Raw genomic sequence first — 26,594 nt, forward strand, 5'->3', positions numbered from 1 at the left:
CTTAGGATCTAGACTATTCTAGCTATATAAATTACATCTGTGAAGGCAGTATGAATCCATTTTCTTTGCTGCTATCTTTTACTATAATATATTTGGTAATATTCAAAGAACGTATTTTGGTAGTAATTTTCTGGAAATGTAAATGACTTGTTACACTTTTTTTTAAAAGACACAATAACATACTAAAGAATGATTTTGCATTTCAGTATGTGTGTGTGTGTGTGTGTGTGTGTGTATATTTTCTAGACTGATTAACTTACAATAATGGATCATCTCTTTTCTATAAGTGAACCGCAAGCTATGTGCTACATTGAAACATCAAATTTAGATGGTGAAACTAATCTAAAAATACGACAGGTAAGAAATAACTCATTGCCTGTCAATTCAATATATTTATGTTGATATAAAGAGTTGTTTTTATGTTGCTCACGGATAATGGACTGTGCATAGAAAGTAAGATAAAGCAGTATGTCAAAGAGAGAGAAACATGTGGTAGGAGGAGAATCTTCATTCAGGTATGCAATGCTTCTGAACTGTATGCATACCACTGAATAGGTGTTAAGTGCTGCTATTGTTTTTTTTACAAAGCTAGTCTCCATTTGAGGGCATAGGGAGACTAATTTCAGGCATCACTTCTGTTGTTTCCCCATACCACAAGATCAGGAAGTTGCATACCACAAGATTGAAGGGATCTTTGTGTGGAATAGCAACATGCACTACCAGCTGTTTCACACAGGTATCCCTGCATCATGCCATGTACTCTTTATTTTACAAACCGGTTGTTGAAAAAGGATTTCATGCCTTCTAGGATCTTCCTTACTTTTAGGAATCTTAATTTAGAATGTTGCTAAAAGCAATCAAGGTTCATTAAAAAAAAAGTGTCATGGTTTGAAGGTGGCTTCTTTGAAACTAACCATAGTTAATGTTAACCAAAGTCATTGCTTCAGATGACATAACAACCCTAGTTAACCAAAAGCAAAAAAAGCTTTCAAAAGCTTTCGCTCAGCTATGAATGAGGGAGACGGGGGAGATATGAGCTGGAGGCTAGCTGCAACTCCTTGCTCAATCACGTCACACTATACCATGGTGTAGCTGTAAGACATGCAAATGCTGCCAATAAATCAAAATGGATTGAAAAACTAGTATGTAGGCAACCTTGTTATCTTTACTGTTCTTTATTGGATTGGTTTTTGTTACAATATTACACTTGTTTATACAGGGTTTGCCATTGACATCGGATATAAAGGACATTGACAGTTTGGTGAGACTTTCAGGCAGAATTGAATGTGAAAGTCCTAACAGACATCTCTATGACTTTGTTGGAAATATCAGACTAGAAGGACATGGGTATGTAAATAATTAAGAATTATATCTTTTCATCACACCTTTCAAACTGTAAAAAAGAAAGATAGAAATGAACTTTAGTGCATATAATAAGCAAACATTATGCTTTAATAAGGCATCTATACTTTATCAATATACAGAAAAGGAGTTTGTCATTGCAAGGTTTTGTATATTCCTACACAGGAATCTCATTACCATATGCAGCCAGATTCAAGACCTTTCTAAGTGAATTGACTATTCTGGTTCCTCTTTGTAATCATCAGCTAATCCTGATGGAAGAGTGGACAGAAATACAAAAGTTAAACCCACTCTTGGAAAGCATCGTTCAAGGAATCCTTACCAAACATAATTGAAGATTCTGAAACAGGTCTAATATGCAGAATAAAAAATATCTGAATTCAGTTTTAGAAATTTCTTTTGAGAACACAATGATCAGTTCTGTAGTACTATTATTCCAAAGCATGTTTTTGATTACTCAAATGGGGGTGGGGTAGAAATAGGGCATGTACATGCAACAGAACATGATACCCAGTCAATGCACACACTAGAGGGACACCATGTATAGGTGTTTCTGTGCTCATGCTAGAAGCTTCCAAGCCAAGATGAGGCAGTTGGAGTGCTTTGTTTTAAAGGAGATCATAGATATAGCGGGCGTAATGGAAACATGGTGGACTGGAAAGAACCATCATCTGTGGATGCAAACTCTATAACAGCCTTCCCCAACCTGTTCTCTCCAGATGTTTTGGACTCCCATCAGTCCCTGCCAACATGGTCAGTGATTAGGAATGTAGTCAAAAACATCTTGAGGGTACCAGGTTGGGTAAGGGTGCTCTACAGGAAGGACAGAGAAGGTCATTCTGGAGGTGTCACTCTGTACATCAAAGAGGGCGTAGTGTCAAACTGCCCTTAAAAAGGGCAGACTCCTCTACAGAATCACTGTGGGTGACAATACCAGGCCCGCAAAGTAAATTACATCACATGACAATACTAGGGACCAAAATGCTCAGGGTGATCTTGAGATGGAAATGAAATTAGGGAGGCATCCAAAGGTTGTTGTAATGGGTGACTTTAGTTACCTCACATAGATTTGATAACTGCCTGTTCCAGTCACAACCAACAGATAAAAATTCTAGTTACCCTAAATGACAGTATCCCAGAACAAAGGGTTGTTCCAGTAGACATTGTTTACTTAGAGTTTCAAAAGGCTTTTGACAGAGTCTCTCACCAAAGATTCCTGAGCAAACTTAGCAGTCATGGGTTAAGAGGAGAGTACCTCTTATGGGTCAGTATCTGGTTAAAGAATAGGAAGCAGAGAATACAAAGAAATGGTCAGTTCTCTCACTGGAGATTTATAAACAGTATGTTCCCCCAGGATCTGTATTGGGACCAGTGCTGAGCTGGCAGTGGTGTTGACTCCCTGTGTTTCTGCTGTGAAAAAGGCAAATTCTGTGTTGGGGATCATTTGGAAAAGAATTTGAAATAAAATTGCCAGTATCATAATGCCTTTATACAAATCTATGGCATGTTTTGGTCACAAAACCTCCAAAAAGGTATTGTACAGCTGGAAGAGGTGCAGAAAAGGGCAACCAAAACGATCAAGAGACTGGAGCAACTCTTCTGAGGAAAAGTAACAACATTTGGGGGCTTTTTAGCTTATGGCTAGCAATGGGGAGCATAATAGAGGTGTACAGAATTATGCCAAGTGTGGAGAAAGTGGAGAGGGAGAGGTTTCCTCCCACTCACAATACCAGAATCTGGGGTCATCCAATGAAGCTAAATAGTGAGAGATTCAGGATAGACAGAAGGGAGGATTTCTTCACATACTGCATCGTTAAACTTCCATAAGGCTGCCAACTTGGATGGCTTTAAAAGCGGATTAGGCAAATTCATGGTGGATAAAGCTACCAATAGCTACTAGTCGTGGTGGCTATATATTGCCTCCAATATTGCAGGCAGTATGCCTCTCAGTACTAGTTGCTGAAGAATACAAATGAAAGGATGCTATTGCACTCATGTCCTGCTTATGAGCTTCCCATAGGCATCTAGTTGGCCACTATGGGAAAGAATACTGGACTAGTTAGGACTTTAGTCTGATTCAGCAGACCTCTTCTTAAGCTCTAACTGGGGGAAGGTAATGTGGCATGGTTTTCAGTTATCCCTTCAGGTTATTAATAGGCTCAGCATTTTATTTCATTTTACACAAACACATTGTCCTAACATCTTATGAAGTAGTTCTGTAAACACATAAGGTTCCATGATGGTATCATTTTATCAAATGCTTCAGTTTCCTTATTTGTGGGTTGACAAATCTGTTCTTCTCCATATTAGTAATTTAGGGTGCAATCCTATGCATGTTTAGACAGAAAAGTATCCTACAATTCCCAGCATCACTCCAGCCAGGTATGCTGGTTGGGGCATTCTGGAAATTGTAGGGCTTTCTTCTGTTTAAATGTGCATAGGATTGCACCCTTAATTAGGTGCTTCTGTATATATTGTTTTATAGTTGCTTTTTCTGGACCCAGTACCTAACTGTTAACTTTTTTATATCCTATATTTATTTGATGGTTTCTTACAGATGCATTCCTGGAACTTTTCAGTCGCAAGAGTGTGGATCTATTATAATTCTACTGTACTTCTCGTTGAAGAAGAGAAAAACACTTACTGTAATTCTTCTCTGAAGGTAATAATTATAATAGATCCACACATCAGTTTCCAGTAAGGGAACAATGTCTTCTTCTTTGATTTGCTAAAATGGTTAATTTAAATGATAGTTAAGAGTGCAGTTCTTCTCCCCTCATAAGTGGGGGACATAGGTTAGGTCCCACCTTAAGCAGGGCTGAAAAAGGCACTTCTTATTGAGCATAGACTACTGCCGAGTCTCTCTTCCTGTCTGAGACAGGGCAGAAGGTTTGTTTTCACAGCTTCTTATGAGTCTGGTTCAATAATTTTTTTTAAAGTAGTCATGAAGAAGTGATTTTAAAAGAGAAAGAAATGAAAACAGGTTAGTTTCCAAACTCTGGTCCTCTTCCTCTCTCTGTGCTTTGCTCCCCTTGTAAAGGCAATAGGGAAGGGTCTCAGAGACTTCTGTTCCTGCCATTTACACTCTGATGGTTTATGTGCTCTTGTTCTCTCCTTCTGAGGAGAAGATAGTGGGCTGCACCTTGCTCTGACATGGTACGGAAATGCTCTTCAATGAGCAGCAAGGCACACACCTGCGCTATATCTGTGCCTCAGGGGACTGAAACCATAGCCAGCTCTACCTGCAGTAATATTTTTACCCTTTATGAGGGCAATGATGAGATGGTGAATCACCCCACTTTTAAGTTACCTTGCCTCCTTGTTCTCCCCCCTCAATGTTTTATAGTGAATTTTTACAAAACAAAACAAACTGAAACATTACAAAACCTAAAAAAGAATAAAATAAAAATACAACGACATGTTCAGAAATCCTCAGTTTCTTATACTACAATATTCGAGAAAGAAAAGAGAGAGAGAAAAATAGGTTACACATAAACTTCAGTAAAAGCAGACCAAATATCTGCATATAAGTCCATTTACAAGTTACGCCTATATACCATTCTTTCAAACGTTGCTAGTGTTGTTAAGTCTTCAGTCTATTGCATTATAGGCAGTGAGCTTTTATCCTTCCAGTATCGTAGTGTCAGTCTTTTAGCAACCAAAAGGGCGCGAAAAATCCATTTACGCTGACCATGTGTTACATTCCAAGAAGCAGGTAAATAGTTTAAAAGAACATTTACAACAGTAAATATTAAAGAGCTTTCCAGTACAAAATTTGTCCATACAATAACTTCCTCCCAAAAGGAAGCAGCCATTGGGCATTTCCAGAACATATGAATAAATGAAGCATTGACTGCATTACACCTCCAACAACTAGCCGAATTTGACAAGCATTTACTAAAAAGACATTGTGACATCCAATAGACCCAAAACAAGAGCTTTTGCTGAATAAGGCATAACCGAAGATCCATTGAAATGTCCAATACAGATGCCAAAACAGCAGTCCATTGATTAAGCAAAATAGGATGTTCCAATTCCCTGTTCCATTCCTGCTGTAAACCAGGAATGGAACTTTGCCTCCTTGTTCTTGAGAAAGCAACTGTTCACCTAGAATTTTTCAAGGGTTTTAAGGCTACCCTTGATTATCATTTCACTGAAGCTAGCAAGAACAAGTTCTGTTCATGCAGTTCCTCTCTTGAATGCTGCCATAATTTCTGCAAGTGGTGTATCTTGAGGCATTTTTGAGCAACAGGTCCCCAATTATTTCCCCAGTAGGAATTATACTGACGACAGATGCCAGTCTTTCAGGCTGGGGAGCCCATTGCAGAAAGGCTTTGGCTCAGTGACTTGATCTCTGAAGGAATAGCATCAACTTTTTTGAACTGTGGGCAGTCCACCTAGCCCTAGAAGCCTATACCCAAATTGTTCATGGAAAAGTCATATTAGTCCTCATAGACAACATGAGTCAGTAATCTACATCAGCAGGCAAGGAGGGACTTTATCTCATCAGGATCTCTTTGAAGCAATTTCTCTATTTCAATGGGCAGAGTTTCACCTTACTTCTGAGGGGAGAGTTCAAGCAGACTAGCTCAGCTGTCAACAAGTGAATCGGTCAGTGTGGGACCTGAATCTAGAAGATTTTGTTAAGTATTACTGAGGCTTGAGATCCTGGTCATGGAACTCTTTGCTAGCAGTACAAACCGTCAGGTGCCTCTTTATGCAGGCAGAGTGTTCGAAAAGGACATGGCCTTACTGGATGCCCCAAAAGAACTATAGACAATGGGACTCTTGTATGCCGCCCTCCTCTTCCCATGACCTTGAAGTCAATCAGGGAACAGGAAGCATACATAATTTTCATCCCTCCTAGATGCTATTGGTTCTCCGACGTTGTGGCTCTCTCCATTTAGTCCCTTTGGCAACATCCAGAAATTTCAGACTTGCTCCATCAGAGTCCTCTTCTCCATCCTCAACCCCATCCAATTGCCTAGAACTTGAAGTCCCCTCTGCCCGCAAAGTTTTTGACCTGGGATTCCTTTCCATAGAGCTTGAACTCTGTGTATCCTTTGCTCTGATCCCTCCTTTGTTCCTGTGATTAATTCAGCTTTGCAGAGGGTGCAGGAATTGGTCTTATCTTGCTTCTGTCTGCATCCTTCTACCCCACAAGAATGAGAGTTGCACTTCTCGATATTTGTTTGGCCCTCAAGTTCTATGTGATCTACTAGGCCCCTACATTATCATAGGGCTGTCCTCATTTTCTTTTTAAACCCTATAGTATATGTGGGAAGTATAGGAAGTGATAGTACAGTATTCTCATGTATAGGAAGACAAACAGGAAGTAGCTTTTTCAGTCCTGCCTTTCTCTGAGGGCAGGACTGAACCCATCTAGGAACATACTTCTATCCATGAGAAGAACACAAGTTCACCAGTTTAAACTTATCTATCAGCATAGCATGCAATGAATGTTTAGAGTCTTGCGTTATACTGTGATCCTTGACATTTCAGCTCTAAAGGACCAACTGCTTAGATTCAAGACAATTTAAAATATTTAAAGGTGAACATTACTTTATGATAAGTTACTGTTTTATAGACAAACAGCATGATAGACATAAATAGACATAATAAGGGGATACTGCTGGATTAATGTATATTTAAGAGATTATATAGAGACCTCTTGAATAGTTTTCACATAAGGAATAGTTTTCTCTTGAATTTAATAGTATTTTATGACTGCTAAAATTATGTAGAAGAAAAAAGAAGAAACTCATATGTTCATAAAAGAAGACATAATACAATTATATTAATCTAGGGATCAGCATTGATCACTTGTTAGATTGGCAAGGGAGCGGAAGAAGGTTCCTGAATGGGGTTCCATGCTAGCACAGTTATAATATTACCATTTTGTTAGCCACTTCAGTAGCCTTATTTTGATTTGTAAGTTGGATACAAAACTTGGTAGCAGTTCTCCCCACATCCAGACAGTATTGAGACCATTAGAGTTGACAGTTGTTCCCATGTTGGGTTATGTCAGAGCTCTTCTTGCACAGTCCTGAGATGAAGGATTTTCCCTCCCATATCAGAATTTTATACTGGTGGGGAACTGATTTGTGGAGCAAACTTTTCTTCTATCTTGGATTGGCTTCCCTAGATCATAGCAGTGGGTGCTATCTACCACCAACTGAGTGAGAAAACCTCCACTAGTTTTAATAGTGTTGCATTGCACCCGAAATTATTCTTACTTAAGCATGTCAATGAATAATATCCATATAATTTCATAACATTATTAACAATGTCACTATAATATGTGTGGATGGTACACTAACAGAATAGTAATTCCCCTTTCCAACTCACCAGATTTCACCTGCTGCTGCATATGAAAACCTGGCAAACAGGCTTGGGATAGAGCGATTCCCCTTCATCCTGCTATGCTTCTGTCACACATGCCAGGTTGCATGTCCATCCAGAGTCAAGTCCTGGATTGTAGAGATCTCCCATTTACTAACCTGGCATTTCACAGCAGCATTTTAAGAGCTGGAGGGATGCCAACAAGACAACCAGAAAATTGTCAGTTGGAAGAAGAACCAGAATGGGAAATATCTCTCAAATGTTTGATCTCCCTTCACCTATGATGGCCCATTCTACTTCCACCATCATATGTCCTCCTGCCAAGCATACACTTAATACATGGCCATCTTCCTGCTTTACTGACTAGTGTAACTAGATGTAAGGGAGGGCAAGGTTCCTGTCCTTTTAATAGTTGCAGAGAAGATGGAATTTTGGTAGATGCCACTAGTTATTCAGGGATGAGAAAAGGTACAGAAAGCCTGTACTTAATTGCTTTTGATCATTGTCCCTCTCTTCTCTTTAAAAAAAGCCCTCAGCAAATAATGAAAATGGTGGTTATGCTACTGCTGTGACCTACACTAGGTCAGAATGCCTACCCCTGCATTCTTCAATGCATGTCTAATAGAAATTGAGAAATATTGGTACAAAGCACTGGTTTGGAATTCTATTTTGATCGTCAAGCTGGATATTTACAGTGGATCAGGTGCAAAAAAGAGAAATTAGAATGAAATGATTATAGAAATTGAACAGTTACAAGTAGAAATATAGAGAACTTACTTAGTTTTTAAAAATGGAAGCTGAGAAGGGATGTTATAGCACTACCCTACCTTACAGTAGGGATGAGACTACACTGTCCATTGGTCTCTGTTTTGAACACCTTTAGAAGGTTGTGTTTAGTATCAAGATGGCCTAAATATTCTCCCAAACAGATCACTTCTTCAAACCCATGGATTATCTGTCTAGGAAAGGAATATATTATTTCTTTCTACTTCCTTAGTTTCCATGATTACACTCTGATACTTCAAGATAAGAAAGAGGTCAGAAATTCAAACAGAATAAATATGAATTTGTTTTATCCTGGATGGGTTTTTTACTCTAAATTCACCTTAATTCACTTTCATTTTATTCCTTTTAGCACAGTTCCACTGGGACCTGATCAAATTCTTCTGCGTGGAGCTCAGCTAAGAAATACACAATGGGTTCATGGAATAGTTGTCTATACAGGACATGATACAAAACTCATGCAGGTTTGTCTTATAATTATGACTAATCTTTAATTTTAGTTTGTTTGGATACTCTAGTTCATGGGTACTAATTTAGCACATGCAGCCAATGGTTATGACATATCTAGACAGGACCAGGAGGGCACATGGGCTTGATGTAGCATGGGGTCAGGCTTAATCACTGCATTCCTCTCCAGCACAGTGCTGTTGTCTGCTCAATAGACTTAGAGGCAAACCCAAGACAAATCACAGGGCTGTATATAAATGAGAGTGATGCTACCTAATGCTTCAGGTTTGATTGAGGGCACACTTGCCAAAATGGTTGGCCAGTCCTGCTGTTAAGTAGATAAATCGCATCATTGGAAATAAGAGATAAAATTCTAGGTGTACTTTACTGTCAAGGTAAGCTAGAGGTGGTCAAACATGAGATGGCAAGATTGACCATTGACATCTGGGGAATCAGTGAACTAAAATGGACAGGCATGGGCGAATTTAATTCAGGTGACCATCATATCTACTACTGTGGGCAAGAATCCCTTAGAAGAAATGGAGTAGCACTCATAGTCAACAAAAGGGTGGGAAAAGCAGTACTGGGGTACAATCTTAAAAACGATAGAATGATCTCAGTACGAATCCAAAGCAAACCATTCAACATCACAGTAATTCAAGTCTATGCCCCAACCACTGAGGCCGAAGAAGCTGAGGTTGATCGGTTCTATGAAGACCTACAACACCTTCTAGAACTAACACCAAAAAAAGATGTCCTCTTCATCACAGGGGATTGGAATGCTAAAGTAGGAAGTCAAGAAATCACCGGGATAACAGGCAGGCATGGCCTTGGTGTACAAAATGAAGCAGGACACAAGCTAATAGAGTTTTGCCAAGAGAACACGCTGATCATAGCAAACACTGTTTTCCAACAGCACAAGAGGCGACTCTACACATGGACATCACCAGATGGTCAATATCGAAATCAGATTGATTATGTCCTTTGCAGCCAAAGATGGAGAAGCTCTATACAGTCAGTCAAAACAAGACCTGGAGCTGACTGTGGCTCAGATCATGAGCTTCTTGTTGCAAAATTTCAGCTTAAATTGAAGAACGTAGGGAAAACCACTAAACCATTCCGGTATGACCTCAATCATATCCCTTATGAATATACAGTGGAGGTGAGGAATAGATTTAAGGGATTAGACCTGATAGAGTGCCTGAGGAACTGTGGACGGAGGTCCGTAACATTGTTCAGGAGGCAGCAACTCAATCCATCCCAAAGAAAAAGAAATGCAAGAAAGCAAAGTGGCTGTCTGATGAGGCTTTACAAGTAGCTGAGGAAAGAAGGGAAGTGAAAAGCAAGGGAGAAAGGGGAAGATATATGCAACTGAATGCAGAGTTCCAGAGAATAGCAAGGAGAGACAAGAAGGCCTTCGTAAATGAACAATGCAAAGAAATCGAGGAAAACAACAGGGAAAGACTAGAGATCTCTTCAAGAAAATTGGAGATCTCAAGGGAACGTTTTGTGCAAAGATGGGCATGATAAAGGACAAAGAAGGCAGGGACCTAACAGAAGCAGATGAGATTAAGAAGCGGTGGCAAGAATACACAGAAGAACTATACAGGAAAGATCTGAATGTCCCTGATAGCCATGATAGTGCGGTCACTGAACTTGAGCCGGACATCCTCGAGAGTGAAGTCAAGTGGGCCTTCGGAAGCATTAGTAACAACAAAGCTAGCGGAGATGACAGTATTCCAGCTGAGCTATTTAAAATCCTAAAAGATGATGCTGTTAAAGTGCTGCATTCAATATGCCAACAAATTTGGAACACTCAACAATGGCCGCAAGACTGGAAAAGGTCAGTTTACATTCCAATTCCAAAGAAGGGCACGCCAAAGAGTGTTCAAACTACCGCACAATTGCGCTCATTTCACATGCTAGCAAGGTGATGCTCAAAATCCTACAAGCTAGGCTTCAGCAGTATGCGAACCGAGAACTACCGGAAGTACAAGCTGGGTTTCGAAGAGGCAGAGGAACTAGAGATCAAATCGCCAATGTTCGCTGCATCATGGAGAAAGCAAGAGAATTCCAGAAAAACGTCTATTTCTGCTTCATTGACTACGCTAAAGCCTTTGATTGTGTGGATCACAACAAAATGTGGCAAATTCTTAAAGTGATGGGAGTACCAGACCACCTTACCTGTCTCCTGAGAAACCTGTACCAGGGTCAAGAAGCAACAGTAAGAACCAGACATGGAACAACCGATTGGTTCAAAATCGGGAAAGGAGTACGACAAGGCTGCATATTGTCACCCTGCTTATTTAACTTATATGCAGAGTACATCATGAGAAACGCTGGGTTGGATGAATCACAGGTCGGAATTAAGATTGCTGTGAGAATTATCAGCAACCTCCGATATGCAGACGATACCACCCTAATGGCAGAAAGCGAAGAGGATCTAAAGAGCCTCTTGTTGAGGGTGAAAGAGGAGAGTGCAAAAGCTGGTTTGAAACTCAACATTAAAAAAATGAAGATCATGGCATCTGGCCCCATCACTTCCTGGCATATAGAAGGGGAAGAAATGGAAGCAGTGACAGATTTTACTTTCTTGGGCTCCAGGATCACCGCAGACGGTGACTGTAGCCATGAAATTAAAAGACGCTTGCTCCTTGGGAGGAAAGCTATGGCAAACCTAGACAGCATAGTAAGAAGCAGAGACATCACCTTGCCGACAAAGGTCCGTCTAATCAAAGCTATGGTTTTCCCAGTAGTAATGTATGGCTGTGAGAGCTGGACTATAAGGAAGGCTGAGCGCCGAAGAATTGATGCTTTCGAACTGTGGTGCTGGAGAAGACTCTTACGAGTGCCCTGGACTGCAAGGAGGTCAAATCAGTCAATCCTAGAGGAAATCAACCCTGAGTGCTCATTGGAAGGACAGATCCTGAAGCTGAAGCTCCAATATTTTGGCCACCTAATGCGAAGAGAAAACTCTCTGGAAAAGACCCTGATGCTGGGAAAGACTGAAGGCAAAAGGAGAAGGGGACGACAGAGGATGAGATGGCTAGATAGCATCACCAATGCAATGAATATGAACTTGAGCACACTCCGGGAGAGAGCGCAGGACAGGAAGGCCTGGCGTGCTATGGTCCATGGGGTCACGAAGAGTCGGACACGACTGAATGACTGAACAACAACAACAACTTTACTGTCACTTATAAAGCCTTAGTTAACATGTCCTTTAAGCGTGCCACAGTAAAATATATTATTTTTTTGTTATTGTATACCTTCATTAGAATGTAATGACTAGGCAAAATGTTGTCTTGTTTTTTTTTCAACATGTGTAATTGTCTTTGATAGCTAAGATTATCTATAGAAAACATGAAAATGTAGTTAGAAAGCACAACACCAAAATCACACCTGCATGGTTTTCTTACTTGCAAATTCTCTTCATTTCATTCACAGAACTCAACAAGTCCACCTCTTAAACTATCTAATGTGGAAAGAATTACAAATATCCAAATTCTGTTTTTGTTCTGCATTCTTATTGCTATATCTTTGATTTGTTCCATTGGTTCAGTCATATGGAATCAAAAACACGAGGAGAGGGACTGGTATATCAATCTAAACTGTAAGCACCAAAAAGTAGTTGTGTTATTTGTTGTCGGTGATATTTAAGTTAATTTGTATTCACAGAATAGGATAAATATGTATTATATCCTTGCATTAGTAACTCTTTAAAGTACAGTATTTTTGTTCACATTGACTAAAGATTTCACATCAAACATTTTTTATTATTATTGGCAACTTATTGGTATATATTTGCACTAACTTACAGAAGTTCATGGAAGAACAGGTTTGTCCAGGGCCAAACTAGATGAAATGTGAATTGCATGATTGCATTTCATGTACCTGTTCTTTGGGGAAGGAGGTTAAATTGCAGGGGGTCGGGGATGTGATCACGATCACCTGCACCATGATACCAGCAAAAGGGAAAAAAAGAACCCCACCCCGCTGCTATTTGCCATTGGACGGAAGCTGCAATAGATGCCACTAGCAGATTCCCTCTCAGGGCAAATAACAGCTTCTAGGAACAATTTTTGTCAGGACCATGGTGCAGGGAGAAATGTGTTAAAGTTTATTTTTAAAATATTAAAAGTAAACTTCAAAATGCCAACTGTTAGGTCAGGGGTACCCAACACAGCATCCGCAGGCGCCATGGTGCCCTCAGGGACCTCCAAAAGCATGCAGGAAGCTCTTTACTCCCTGCCCCTTTTGAAAATTTATTTTTTAATGTAAAAACACTGGAAAAACATTAGGGCACCAGGTTCTCCTTTCTCTTCCTGAACCTGCTGCTGATCAGCTGTTCTGTGGTCAGGAAGAGAAGGGAAGAGTTGCTTCCTGTGTGCTCTCTGTGTGTCTTCACTCCCAGCCTCTAGACTTGCTATTTTTCTCCATCCAACCCTTTTCTCGCTATTTCTCTCCCTTCCCTGTCCCTAGCCTTCTTCTTTCTCTCCTTTCCTGTTGCCTAGCCTTGCTCTTCTTTCCCACATACCCCCTTATCATGCTGTTTCTCTCCAGTCCCAGCTTCTAGCCTCACTGTTTCTCTCCCTCACACTTCTTTATCTTGCTGTTTCTCTACCCTCTTAGCTTTTAACTTTGCTCTTTCTCTACCCCTTTGCCTTGATATTTTCCCTTCCCTCCCAACCTCTAGCATCATTCTTTCCCCCCGCCCTGCACCTCTTTTGACTATCCAAGCCCCCATGGCAGCCATTATGTGACTAGCCACATCTCCCATGGGAGCCATTTTGTGGGGGTACCCACAGCAGTTTCTCCAATTTCCAAATGTGCCCATGGTTCCAAAAACATTGGGGACCCCTGTGTTAGATAATCTTATAGAAGCGTTGCCCTTAATTTGCACATATTCTTATTTTACACTTTTTTCTTTCTTTTTAACAGATGGTGGAGCTAATAATTTTGGACTGAATTTCCTGACCTTTATAATTCTCTTCAATAATCTCATTCCAATCAGCTTGCTAGTTACACTAGAAGTGGTTAAATTTATTCAAGCATATTTCATAAATTGGGTAAATAGGAACATTAATGTACTATTTGCAGACCTTTTAGTGAGTGATTTCAAGAATAAATTATGTTCTTTTGTATGAAGAGCTATGTTTTAAGGTAATGCACATTTAATTGCAAGATGAAATATTCTGTAAAATCTAAATTATACTTCATATAGATTTCTTGTATAATTTCATAGACTTTCAATTGTATAGACTGGTGACATTCCTTGCAACCCAACCTTATGAGCCACTGTGCTAACATAGCAGTCTACAGAATCTTGCTCAGTCCTAGTACCCACCTGAAGGCACAATCCATTTCCTCATACCAATGTGGAATCTGAGAGCAGTTTATGCATGTTGTACAAAGGAACAGCACCTGCTCCAGTACTTTTGTAAGTTCCTGTGGGCTTTTTGACCCATATAAACTTCAGAGATCAGCATTTCTGTAGCAGTATTCAAACCACCATCCTCCATGTATGCCTTCAGCGTGTGGAAGAGAAAGTGGAACTGCACGTGCCGGCCCTGCCCCCAACATCATGTCTCCTGGCCTGGCCCCCAACATTCATATGTTATTTAGAATGTTGACAAGGACAGATCTTATACATATAACAGCTGTATGTATGTAACACCCCCTCCCCCTGCCATAGTTTTGCTCAACACACAAAGGTTGGGGGCAAGGCTGGGAGCATGATAATGTCACGGAGAAGGCCAGCAGGCACAGTCCTGCTTTCCCCTTCTCATACTGCTTATATACATGGACATTTTGGGAGGACATTTTGTGAATAGCTCTTATGTTTGAGCTACAAATAATTTAAGCGCTCCACTCTTAAAGGCAGCCTAAAAATAGTTTACATACTCTCCATGTAAAGTGCATTACAATAATCCAAATGAGAGGTTACCAGAGCACAGGTCACACTGGCTAAGGTATCTCTCTCCAGGAACGGTCACAGCTGGCACATCAGCTGAAACTGGGCATATTGGATTGAGGAGTACTGCCAGACTCTACACCTGCTCTTTCAGGGGAATGCAACTCCATCCAGAATAGGCTGCCTACCCAATTCCTGTACCCAAGAATTGCCCACTCACAGTACCTCTGTCTTGTTGGGATTCAGTCATAGGTTTATTGGCTCTCAACCAGCCCGTTATTCCTCCAGACACCGATCTAGGACCTGCATGTCCTCTCCTGACTCAGATGAAAAGGAGAAATAGAGCTGGGTATCATCAGCATACTGCTGACACCATTCCCCAAATCCCCTGATGGCCATTCCCAGCAGCTTCATATAGATGTTTGAGAGCATGGGGGACAGAATGGAATCCTGTGAGACACCATAACACAATTGCCATGTCATCAAGCACAACTCCCCCAATGCCACTTTCTGGAAATGATCCTGCAGCTAGGAGTGTAACCACTATTTCACCGTGCCCCACTATTCCATGAAGTTGATTGAGCAAGATATCATGGTCAATGGTATCAAAAGCCTCCAAAAGTTCCAGGAGAATCTCTCTCCAGGAAAAGGTCATCCAAGCGGGTGACCAAGGTAATTTCAGTGCCAAATCCAGGCCTGAGGCCATGAAGGGCAACGGTCAAATATACTCATGGTTGGCTGGACCTTTCCAAGGACCTTGTCCATGTCAGGCTGCAACACCCAAAACTGATTCCATAAAACCTGACTAGATGGTGTTCTGGATATCTCTATTGAATTGGCAATAACAGAAATGTCAAGTTCCATGTGTCAAATTCCCTCAAATTGCCTTCTAAATTTGTCACAGCAGTTGCTCTAGGGCTGTCCTATTTCAAACACTGGGCCTGATCTTAATAGCCCTTTCACCACCAAGAATAGCTCTGTTTGACAGCTACCTGAGGACTCAATGATTGCAACAAAACTAACATTCTTTGCTGTTATCACTGCCACACATTAGGCATCATAATGTGCTCTCATTCACTGTTTGACTGCATTTGTCCCAAGACTTGTGCCACTTGCGTTCATGCCATCCTGGTTGCTTCATTGCCTGTAGCTGCCTTGAATACTATAGAGCTGACCAGATAGTCTTTCCATCTCACCATTCCCCAGTGAGACTAGGGCCTCAACAGGAGCACCAGCTGGAAACTTACCCAGATTAGTATAATACTATGTAGTACACGATGTAATATGGCTTGGATCCAAAGAAGCATGCAACTAGTTTCACATTCCAAGGGAGTTTTGGACTAGAACAACACCTGACCATCTCTAAACTTTTTAAACGGAAGGGAGTTTCAAAATCAATTTCTAATATGGCAAAAGGGTGTGCCATTTAAAGGAAAAAATCTAGTCTAGGATCGAAAAAGCTACTTCAGATGCACTCAAGGGCATAAGCAGATCCAGTTAATTTTTTTTGCTAAGTGATATCAGTGCACATATGGCTTTGATTGGACTATCTGTATAAAAGTAAGTCTTGTGAACAATGATGGACAATACATAAAAGTGGTATGAAACTTTAATAATGGGTCAACTTTTTTAAAGCTATCTTTTTCTTTTGTTAGGATATTGACATGCATTATGAACCTACAGACACTGCTGCCATGGCTCGCACATCCAATCTCAATGAAGAACTTGGCCAGGTAGGTTTGTTTTTCCTAATTCCTTAGTATGTAAATTCACTGTTTCAAATTCATGGATTTTTTTCTGTAGGTATTAAATGTTTTTATGAGAAACTGACGGGTTCTTAGATTGCAAATATTATATTTTGCTTAGAAGGCAAACAACTTGAACTTTTCCTGTTTTAGCAGTTTTATGTATATTCTGTGGCAAGTTGTGTCTTGTTTGCATTTTAAAATCTCTCTCACAAACACACAAGCATGAGCGTCTGTGGGAAGTTTTCCACAGGGTGGGCAAAGCTGAAGTGCACAGCTGTTTGTGGTTGTAATTCGCTTGCATAGCACGTGCCGCTACAACACACTTGTACACTTCTGTGTGTTTTGTTGCTTAGCATCACATGACATTTAGAAGTCTACACAGAGTAGTAGAAGATCCTGGAGGATCCTCTGGAGGATATTTGTAAAGCAACTACCTTGGCAAAGCCTTCCACCTTTATCCGCCACTATAGAATAGATAAATATGCTTCTTCAGATGTGTCCTTTGGATGTTGGGTGTTGCAGAGGGTATTGTAACTGCTTTCCCACCCTTTTCATGGGATACTGCTATTGGACATCCCATTCCTGTCAGCTCCACCTTCTGCTGACCAAGAATGGAAAGTTGGATTTACTGTGAAGTGTCTTTCTGATCACCGAAGGCCGAACCCAACAGTCCAATCCTTGGCTCAGGTTTTTCAGGTTTTGGTTTATCTGAGTGGGTGGGGATCAGCGTATCCCATTTGTTCAGTGCCCCACTAGGGAGATAGGGTGTCCTATGATTCATTTTTCTCTTTCTTCTATCGGTTTAGTCCAGTTTTTCTGAGTGAGTCGCATTTACATTGGGTTGCGACTAGAGTGGTTTTATCTGTTCGCAAGTTTTTAACAGACATATGAGTTTGAAGTACAGCTTCAAGTCCTGTGACTGAGGGTGGTTCTCCTCCTACAGTGGGATATGTATCAATCTTTTAGCCCTATCTTCTTATGGAGGAGAGGAGTTAACCCATTCCTGTCAGGTCCACTCTTGACAAGAAGGATACTTTATGGTAACTCCAACTTTACATTCTCCCTTCCTCCTGCCCCAGTTCAAAGAGGGGGCTTGCTCTTCCACTTTGGCCACACCAGGGAATTTGCAAAGTGGTCTTGCACCTACTGGAGATTACCCTAGAACTGGCCCCCGCCCAGAAAAGGGGTACCAAGTAGAGGTGTTTCTGGTTTTTCACAGTACCAATAGAAAAATGGAAAAACCTGGAAAAAATTGCACATGGAAACCCTGCAGTTCATTTCTGTATACTTCAGAAGGGCATTAACTTACTTTCCAAAGGCCTATTTTTACCTTCAGGAAGGGATGCCACTGATACATAAAATTCAGCTGTGGGGACCAGAAGTATCAGCTTCATGCCCTTCCCTTCAGCCTGTCATCAGTTCCCAAGGTCCTCACCAAAATCCTTATAGCCCCAGTGGTCTTCTGAGATAAGAAGTAACTTGGCTATTCATTCCTAGACCAAGTCCTGGTATATTCCTTGTCTCAAGAAAAGTGCTGGAAGGACATCCACCCATCCCATCTCCAGACTCCAATATTGTAGGTTCCTAATTAAAAGGGCAGGGTAAAGCCTTCTGACGTTGACACACTCATACCTCTACCTGACAGTGATCCTGGTTGACCAGAGTAGGAGGGCTGAGCATAAACCACTTAGAACTGAACAGTCAGACTAGCCCTCCTTTACTTATTTCACAAGATCCAGGTTCTGCAAGTCATGATCAAAACAGATAAGCCATATTTGAACAGCCATGGTTCATAAGATTAAAGTTGCTTCTCAAAGAAGACATGTGTCTCTCCTCCTGGATGGATAAACCAAAGCAATCCAGAACACCAAAGGGTACTCTGAACATTCAAGTGGATTGACTCAGCATACAGAGGCTGGATTCAGCAGAATGGGCTCAGAAGCCACAAGTATTCAATAGGATGAGAGCCAGGTCTGGCATTCCAACCACGGACCTATTAACCTCTCCAGCCAACAAGATGTTGCCCAGGGTCAGAGCAAGGTTCCTGGAAGAGGGAGCAGAAGTAATCATTGTGCTTGGCTCAAGGTAGCTATGCAGTCTCCCTTATGGCTATCCCCACTCCCTCTAATTCTAAAAGTCGTGCAAAAGATTCAAGAATAACAGGCGGAAGTCATCCCCATTACCTAAGTGGCTAAGATGGCCATGATTCTCAGACCTATGGATCTACTGATTGCTGACCCTTTACTCCTCCCATATGTTGTAGCAGTTTCCCTTTTACACTTAGGTTGTGGGAAGGGTCAAAGCATGGAATCGGGACACTGCCACTTCTTAAAATGGTAGCCAAAACCATGGGTTCTGCTGGGTTCCCAACTTCCAGTGAGTATAGCTTTTGCTGGGCTTTTGAGTCTCTGATGCCCAACATTTAATGACACAGCAAAAGGAAAAACAAACATACTTCCACTTCATCTGAAGGGAGCAGGCAAAGGCTACATAATCCAAAACAATAAAAAGCTGTAGATTCCTCCTCTCTCTCTGCATTGCTGCCTCTCACTCTCAACCTCTTTCTGTCCAAGGGAAAGAGGTTCACACCTTTATACCTTCCCAGACTCTGGCTTTCTAGGGATAGAATCATAGAATAGTAGGGTTGGAAGGGGCCTCCAAGGCCATCGAATCCAACCCCCTGCTCAATGCAGGAGTCCAAGTCAGAGCATCCCTGACAGATGGCTGTCCAGCCTCGTCTTGAATGCCTCCAGTGTGGGAGAGCCCACCACCTCCCTAGGTCATTGCTTCCATTGTCATATTGCTCTAACAGTCAGGAAGCTTTTTCTGATGTTCAGCCGGATCTTGGATTCCCTCCTGGCTTGGGCAGCTGCTAAACACTTTCTGTGCTGCCCTGCGGTCTCCATCTTTGTCTCCCTGCTGTGAAGCAAAAAGAGTATGTTTAAATGATCTGTTCTCTCTTACTCCCTCCTACCCCCTCCTTTCCATTTAGCTGTCTGTTTCTCAGATGAGGAGAGTATTGGCTCGGGGGGAGGTACTCCTTTCAGCAGCCTGTGGCAGCTGGCATGGGGCACAGTTCTGGCAGTATGCCACTACAGTCACAAACCATCTTCTGCAAGGCCCCTTGATTCACTGCAACACAGGAATGCTGCAGCTCTTCTCACAGAGACTGAACAGAACATACTAAGAAACTACAAATACTCTAGCAGGATAAGCAACACTTTTTTCTCCTCTAGACATCCCTCTACCAACAAACTGCAGCACCACTTGGATATTGTTATTATTATTTTATTTATTTCATTTCATTTCTATACCGCCCAATAGCCAAAGCTCTCTGGGCAGTTCACAAAAATTAAAACCAAACGGCACACAATAAAACATTTTATTATTTATTTATTTATTTATAATTAGCATTATTAACAACAGCCAGATAAATGGCACCCTAGAACAGTTGGTCATGGAACCCACCAGAGGGGAGGCGACCCTGGGTTTAATCCTGAGTGGTGTCGCCAAGGACCTAGGATTAAATGTAAATGTTGTCGAGCCAATTGGAAACAGTGACCACAGTCCTATCAGATTTAATATATATTTAAGTGGCAAATTGCCCAGGAAGTCCAACACAGTCACATTTGACTTCAAAAGAGGAAACTTCTCTAAAAAGATGGAACTGGTGTAAAAGAAGTTAAAGAGGGGAGTCAAGAGGATTAAATCCCTTCAAAATGCTTAGAGATTCCTAAAAACCACAATAATATAATCCCGACTAAAAAGTATACCACAGGTTAGGAAAGGAAGCACCAAATCCAAGAGGTCGCTATCATGGTTAATGAGCAATGTTAAAGGAGCTGTTAGGGAAAAGAGAGCTATCTTCAGAAAATAGAACTCTTGCCCAAGTGAGGAAAACAAAAGGGAGTACAAACTTGCACAAAGGCAATGCAAGCTAACAGTAAGAGATGCAAAAAAGCATTTTGAAGAGCATATCACTAACAATATCAAGGCCAACAATAAAGAATTCTTTAAATATATCAGAAGCAGAAAACCAGCTAGAGAGGCAGCTGGACCATTGGATGACAGTGGAGTTAAAGGAGTACTGAAGGAGGACAAGGAGATTGCAGAGAAGCTGAATGAATTCTTTTCATCTGTCTTCACTGCAGAAGATATATGACAGATACCTGTGCCTGAACTGATGTTTTCACAAAGGGAGTCTGAGGAGCTGAGGCAAATGGAGGTGACAAAAGTTGACATTCTCAACCTTATTGATAAACTGATAGCAAATAAATCACCGGGCCCAGATAGTATCCATCCTAGAGTTCTCAAAGAACTCAAATATGAAATTGCTGATCTTCTAACCAAAATATGCAACATGTCCCTAAGATCAGCCTCTATACCAGAGGAGTGGAAGATGGCCAATGTAACACCAAGTTTTTAAAGGGATCCAGGGGGGATCCAGGAAATTACAGGCCAGTCAGCGTAATATCTGTTCTGGGTAAATTGGTTGAAGGCATTATTAAAGATAAAATTAGTAAGCATATAGAGGGCAAAAAAATCAACATGGCTTCTGCAAATGTAAGTCTTGTCTCACTAACCCTTTATTGTTCTTTTGAGAGTGTCAGTGAACATGTAGACAGGTGTTCTGGTAGACATTGTTTACTTGGACTTCCAAAAGGCTTTTGACAAAATCCCTCACCAAAAACTCTTGAGCAGACTTCACAGTCATGGAATAAGAGAACAGGTCCTCTTATGGATACTTATGGATCAGTAACTGGTTAACGAACAGAAAGCAGAGAGTAGGAATAAATGGTAAATTCTCCCTATCGAGGAAGTAAATGGTGGGGCCCCACAGGCATCTGTATTAGGACCAGTGCTTTTCAACCTGTTCATAAATTATCTGAAATTAGGAGTGAGCAGTGAAGTAGCCAGTGTTTGCTGATGACACCAAATTATTTAGGGTGGTTAAAACAAACAGGGATTGAGAGGAGCTCCAAAAGGTTCTCTCCAAACTGAGAGAATGGGCATCTAAATGGCAAAAGCAGGTCAGTGTCAGCAAGTGTAAAGTACTTCATGTTGGGGCAAAAAATCCAACTTCAAGTATAACCTGATGGGATCTGAGCTAGCAGTGAACAACCAAGAAAGAAATCTTGGGGTTGTGATGGAGAGCTCCATGAAAATGTACAACCAGTGTGCGGCCGCTGTAAAAAAGCCAAACTCCATGTTAGGCAAAATTAGAAAAGGAATTGAGAATAAAACTGCCAATATCATACCACCTTTATACAAGTCTATAGTGCGACCACACTTAGAATACTGTGTACAGTTCTGGTCACCATACCTTAAAAAAAAAAGATACTGTAGAGCTGGAAAAAGTGCAGAAAGGGGCAACTAAAATGACCAAAGGGCTGGAGCATCTCTCCTGTGAGAGAAGGTTACAAAAGCTGGGATTGTTTAGCTTGGAAAAAAGGAGGAAGAGACCTGATAGAGGATACATGGTGTTATTATGCATTACATTACAAAAGTATGCATGGTATGGAGAATGTGGATAGGGAGACATTTTTCTCCCTCTCTTAAAACATTAGAACCCAAGGTCATCCCTTGAAGCTGATTGGTGGGAGATTCAGGACAGATAAAAGGAAGTACTTCTTCACACAGCGCATAGTGAAACTATGGAATTCGCTACCACAGGATATAGTGATGGCCGCCAATTTGGATGGCTTTAAAAGGGGGTTAGACAAATTCCTGGAGGAGAAGGCTATCACTAGTCTTGATGGCTATGTGCTACCTCCAGTACCAGAGGCAGTGAGCCTATGTACAACAGTTGCTGGGGAACATGGGTGGTAGGATGCTATTGCGCACATGTCCTGCTTGTGGGTTCCTGGTCGACAGCTGATTGGCCACTGTATGAACAGAATGCTGGACTAGATGGACCCTTGGTCCGATCCAGCATGGCTCTTCTTAAGTTCTTACATTACAAAGATCAATTGAGAACAGGAATCACAGAGGTTCTAAGGTTCTTTCAAGATGCCCTGTCCTCTGGCTTCAGGTCCAATATTCTGTGCAGACAACTCTGAGCCCTGTCTAGACCTGGGAGGCTCAACCCTAAGTTTGCAGGCTGCCTTTTCATAGGTTCCTGAAGATTCTGAGTCCTCCAGCAGTGCACCATATTCCTTCATGAACAGGTAGTGAAAACTCTAGTCAGACCTCCTTTTGAACTCCTGTAGGCCACGTCTTTAAAAACACCAACTCTGGTCTTTTTGGTGGCACTTGCATTGCATGGAGGTTGTAGAACTGGGGGCTCTGTTGGTTGAATAAGAGCTATGAGTCTTCCAACAAGACAAAGTGGTTCTTAGATCAGACCGCTTCCATTCTCAGTGTCAATTCATTCTTCCATAGAGCTCAGGAGAGCTTTCTGCCTTAAAAAGATGACTCCTCGAAAAAGACATGTGCAGAGCTGCTAGGTTTGGTCCTGTCCATGTAGAGCTTATCAGACAACATAGGTCAATGTTCATTTCCTCCAAATGGTTGTTCTTAAGAAAGAGGATGTTTGCAGCCTCTGAAAAGTGGCTAAGAGAAAGCATAGCTTGAGAAAGCATAGCTTGGGCTTATTCTTCCAGCAACTGGCAAGTTCTGTAGAGCTTGTTGAGCATTACATCTGTGGCCCTCTGCAGTGAGCTCCATTGGAAAAGATGTTTAGGGCAGCCACTAGGGCACCCAGGCATTATCAGATAGATTCCTTCACCTCAGCAGAACTGGCCGTTGCATAGTGAGCCCTCCAAAGGGTTTTACAGTCATAGATAAGACAGCATTAAGGGGTTGTTGGCCTTTGAGTGTGGAGGTTGTCCTGCTCAGGATGTTATTGCTTTTTGTCATCACAATACTAGTTGTCCTTCTCCCTTGAGCAGATGAACATTTCTGTTCTTCTCAAGAGAAGGAGGACAGCTAGAGAATATCACCTCATTCTACAGTTCCCTTTCATCTTAGGGAATCAAGGGGAGTTCTCCTTGTTCAAAATGGTTCCTCTTCTCGTTTTTTCTCTTGATATCTGGAAACTGCTACATGGGATTCCCCCAGGGGATTGAAGACTGGTGTAAGTTCTTAGTTTTTTCTTCCATGGTTCTCTGCTTATTTGCTGCTGGTTGCAGTGGGGTTTTTTGGCTTTGTTGTTGATTCTCACTCAGTGCAACTACTTCTGCAAACAGCATTGCAGGGAAAGCCCCTCCTCCTCTGGATGTAAAATGAGACAGCCTGCCGTTCTGGCCCAGAAAGAGGGGCTATAATGCTAGCTGTTCTCTTGTCTTCTCTTGACAAGACCAAAAATGAATGGTTAAATCCAAAATTTAATCTCTTAGGTATTTGAGTTGGGTTACTTTTGTAAGAAGCAAAACCTACAGAGTAAGTAAGACAATACTTTACCTAGATATTAAGGAAAAAATATTGATATCTATGCCAGATCATGATGAATGTCACTGGGTACCACAGCTTGTTTCTGACACCAAGTAACGTGTGTTTTTTTCTCCCTGTACATCAAGTCTTAAGAATATTCTTCAGTGACTTTAAGCTTGCTTCTAGCAGTTTGTAAGCTAGCTGGTCTAAAGAAGTACTTCAGGCATGCCTATGGTCTTAAATGTCTCCAAAAGGACTTTTGATTAGGAATAGCGGACCCCATTCTGAACCACAAACTTTGGAACTCTCAAATTTTGAAAATGGTTTGGTGGGCAGTTCTTCAAGACACATTACAAAAGTCATCTGGATGTGCAGAGCTTGCCATGTGGGTTTTTTTAATAGTGGCACTGTTGTAATTTGCTTTGTGTTTCTTATTCTGTGGGACCAATGTGGCTAAACCTTTGATCTAAGAATAGAAACAATACCTACCATTCATAAAGGCTGTAATTGCAGTTCAGTATTTGGTCTGATGTTTTCTGTGTGGAGTTCTATTTGAAGTATGTAACTATCTATCTATCTATCTATCTATCTATCTCCAATACGTTATTTTAGCTGTTTGGCCTATTTTATTTGGACATTTAGATTTAGAAATAAAACTTCTTCTAAGGCCACAGGGTCAAAAAGAACAGTAAACTTGTAATTGCAAACAATAATGCTTTACAATTTGGATGTTACAAACAAAATGAAAACATGTCACTATAAACGTACTTTAAATACATATAGGTTTAGGGAAGTTGATTTATAAATAATGATAAAAGCTGATACATACATGGCCAGAGCAGACAGTACTTTGTAGATCATTCCCCTATATGTGAACCTCCACACCCACCCAGTGCACTTGCTACACCTCTAGAGAAGGAGGGGAAGGAAATTGCAAGGGGAAGGTGTGTCCACCCAGCCCCAAGTCACTTTGTGGTGGCACCCACAGGCACTTTTCAAACTGAACAATATGCCTGCAAATCAGAAAGGGTTGCCTACCCCTGGTGTATTGTGAGCCTGCATTGTATGCTTTGAATTATATGCACATAGGCCCCCATAGAATGTTACAGCCCTGTAGAACCATCAGCAGGACTGAAGATGGGATAGGAGTGCTGTGTGACAGTAAGGGGAACAGTAACAGTAAGGGGAACAATCTACAGAAGTATCATCCAATCTAGCCAATCATGGAATTGTTTTTCTTGCTAAGGTTGTTTAAACGTGTTGAACACATAGTGCTTTTATCGGTGCAAATATCTTGAAATAATATTAATGCATACTTAATGAAAAGAGGTTAATGAGCTTTAACATTTGTTTAGGTCAAATACATATTTTCTGACAAAACTGGCACCCTGACATGCAATGTAATGCAATTTAAGAAGTGTACAATTGCAGGAATAGCTTATGGGTAAGTTTTTCTTTAAATAATTGCTGGGCTACCCTTTGCTATTTTGTCTGGTGAAAAGAGTTTTTATTATACATTTAGGACTTCAATAAAGTCAGGATTTTAACCATTAATTCACTTTGGAATGCTCTTTAGCAATTAAAACCAAAATCCAATTAAAGGGGCCCAAAACCTGTGATGTAGGAGTTCAATGAGACTTCTTCCCAAGTATGTGTCTATAGGATTGTAGCCTAAATGTACTAGCTTGGAAAATGAAAATTATAAAGTGTCTTTCAGTTTTAAGAGATAATTTTTAATATGAACTATTGTTTTGAGTAAACATAATCAAAACCAATTACAATGGAACTGCTATTGGCTGTTAATTTTCTATGAAACAGATAATTTAAAACAATAACAGTGATTAAACAATGTGGGGAACCTTGTTTGTCTTGTTTGTCTTATTGGTTTTATTTGTTTGATTTGTATCATGCAGCACATTAAACCTCCTAGGAAAAGCAGTATAAAAATATTGAAAATAAAACAAGTAACTTCACAACACACCTACAAGTCTTCCATACAGGAAAAAATGTCACAAAATGGTGCCAGTGGATAGGAGGAGAGTTGTATCACTGGTCATAACTTGCATCTACAGATATCACCCAAACTCACATTTTTGGGCTTAGAAATGCAAGTATCAGAGGCTCATAAACCTCTGCATTCTTTTCCAGATTAGATTTTAATCCAAGCCAGAGAAGAATTCCACTCCCAGCCATTCCCCAAGCCCCCTGCCTCCAACTCACCAATCCTCCAAATCCCTTCCACCTCAATTACTTTGTTGCTTCTGGTGCTCTGGCAGCAACAAGAGGGAAGAAGAAGGGGAGAAAGGTCCTTCTCACCTCTGGCAGCTGTTATGCAAGTAACTCCTGTAAAATTAGTTTGTAGTCCTGGAGTATTTGATATTCCTTGAGTAAATATAGTTATGGGAGTAAGGAGGTTTGTGGGAGTTCCAGTCTGGCTCTCCTGGGATCCCAATCCAGTCCTCTGGAGTTCCCCAGATGGCCAGTCTTTCTAGCCCCGGGGTAGGCAACTTCTTTGGACCATGGGCACATTTGACAATTTTATAAACTGTCCTGAGTACTACCACAATATGACTGCCATGGGAGATGTGGTAAAGGACAAGTAACCTGCCCAAAAGACTGAGTACAAG

General features: G+C 41.0%; 1 protein-coding gene across 1 annotated transcript in view; it reads left to right on the plus strand.

The window, feature by feature from the left end:
- Positions 1 to 26,594, plus strand: part of ATP8A1 (ATPase phospholipid transporting 8A1) — a 127,217-nt gene that overhangs the window by 41,094 nt on the left and 59,529 nt on the right. The window contains exons 8-14 of the mRNA XM_084856873.1: positions 288 to 357; positions 1,220 to 1,347; positions 8,840 to 8,951; positions 12,382 to 12,547; positions 13,876 to 14,003; positions 16,504 to 16,581; positions 25,323 to 25,411. Of these exons, the coding sequence (XP_084712999.1) occupies positions 288 to 357; positions 1,220 to 1,347; positions 8,840 to 8,951; positions 12,382 to 12,547; positions 13,876 to 14,003; positions 16,504 to 16,581; positions 25,323 to 25,411 (771 nt within the window). The remainder of the gene's footprint in view (positions 1 to 287; positions 358 to 1,219; positions 1,348 to 8,839; positions 8,952 to 12,381; positions 12,548 to 13,875; positions 14,004 to 16,503; positions 16,582 to 25,322; positions 25,412 to 26,594) is intronic.

The sequence above is a fragment of the Heloderma suspectum genome, chromosome 5, assembly GCF_057233095.1.
Source record: "Heloderma suspectum isolate Gila_16-S chromosome 5, 16-S_ref, whole genome shotgun sequence".
In the NCBI taxonomy this organism is placed as follows: Eukaryota; Metazoa; Chordata; class Lepidosauria; order Squamata; family Helodermatidae; genus Heloderma; species Heloderma suspectum.